Source organism: Coturnix japonica, chromosome 25 (genome assembly GCF_001577835.2).
Source record: "Coturnix japonica isolate 7356 chromosome 25, Coturnix japonica 2.1, whole genome shotgun sequence".
NCBI lineage: Eukaryota > Metazoa > Chordata > Aves > Galliformes > Phasianidae > Coturnix > Coturnix japonica.
In genome coordinates, this window is record NC_029540.1 from 443,006 (window position 1) to 444,301 (window position 1,296).

General features: G+C 54.6%; 1 protein-coding gene across 1 annotated transcript in view; it reads left to right on the top strand.

Moving 5' to 3' along the window:
• The window catches only part of HJV (hemojuvelin BMP co-receptor), an 11,578-nt gene extending 10,282 nt beyond the window's left edge, over positions 1 to 1,296 (top strand). The window contains exon 5 of the mRNA XM_015884321.2: positions 1 to 1,296. Within this exon, the coding sequence (XP_015739807.1) occupies positions 1 to 168 (168 nt within the window). The 3' untranslated portion in view covers positions 169 to 1,296.

Sequence of the window (1,296 nt, forward strand, 5' to 3'; positions counted from 1 at the left end):
GCCAATTTCACGCTGGCGGCTCGTGGGGCGTTGGAAGATGCCAAGGATTTGATGGTGGACGAGGAGATGGTGCACGTCTTTCAGGATGGGGGGGGAACGAGGATGGAGCCGTCCTGCTTCATCATCATCATCGTCATCATCCTCGGTGCTGTCGGGTCGCAGTTGTGAGGTCCCATGTTGGATCTGATGAGACTTTGGGTGGCATTGAGGACCCTCATTGACATTTATGACCATTGTTGGCATTGGAGACCCTTCAGTTGGCATTGATGACCCTTTGGTTGGCACTTGAGACCCTTCAGTTGGCATTTGGGACCTCTATATGACCCTCATTGGAACTCATTGGCACTGGTGGCATTGGAGACCCTTCAGTCGGCATTGAGGACCCTTTGGTTGGCACTTGAGACCCTTCAGTTGGCACTTGGGACCCTCATTGGCACTGGTGGGCACTGGTGGCATTGGGGACCCTTTGGTTGGCACTTGAGACCCTTCAGTTGGCATTTGGGACCTCTATATGACCCTCATTGGCACTGGTGGGCACTGGTGGCATTGGGGACCCTTCAGTCAGCATTGGGCACCCTTTGGTTGGCATTGATGACCATTGTTGGCCCTTGAGACCCTTTGGTTGGCACTTGGGACCCTCATTGGCAACGGTGGGCACTGGTGGCATTGGAGACCCTTTGGTTGGCACCTGGGACCTCTCTATGACTCTCATTGGCAATGGTGGGCACTGTTGGCATTGGGAACCCTTCAGTCGGCATTGGAGACCCTTTGGTTGGCACTTGAGACCCTTCAGTTGGCATTTAGGACCTCTATATGACCCTCATTGACACTTATGCCCATTGTTGGCATTGGGGACCCTTTGGTTGGCACCTGGGACCTCTTTGTGAGCCTCCATGATGGGGTTCCTGGTACCTTATGGGATTTCTGGCACTTCTTGGGGACCCCTGGACTCCCTATGGGGTCTCGTTACCCTACAAGATCCCTGCTGTCCCACTGACATCACTGACACATTATAGGGATCCCTGGCACCCCAATAGGGCCCCAACCACGTGATGGGGTTTGTGGCACCCTATGGGGTTTTTGGCACCTCTTGGGGCCTCCTGCCACATTATGGGGTCCATGACACCCTATAGGGTCCTTTGGGGCCTCCAGCCACATTATGGGGTCCATGACACCCTATAGGGTCCCTTGGGGCCTCCAGCCACATTACAGGGTCCATGACACCCTATAGGGTCCCTTGGGGCCTCCAGCCCCATTACGGGGTGACATTAAAGGCTTCTATTTTGTAAGTCCTCA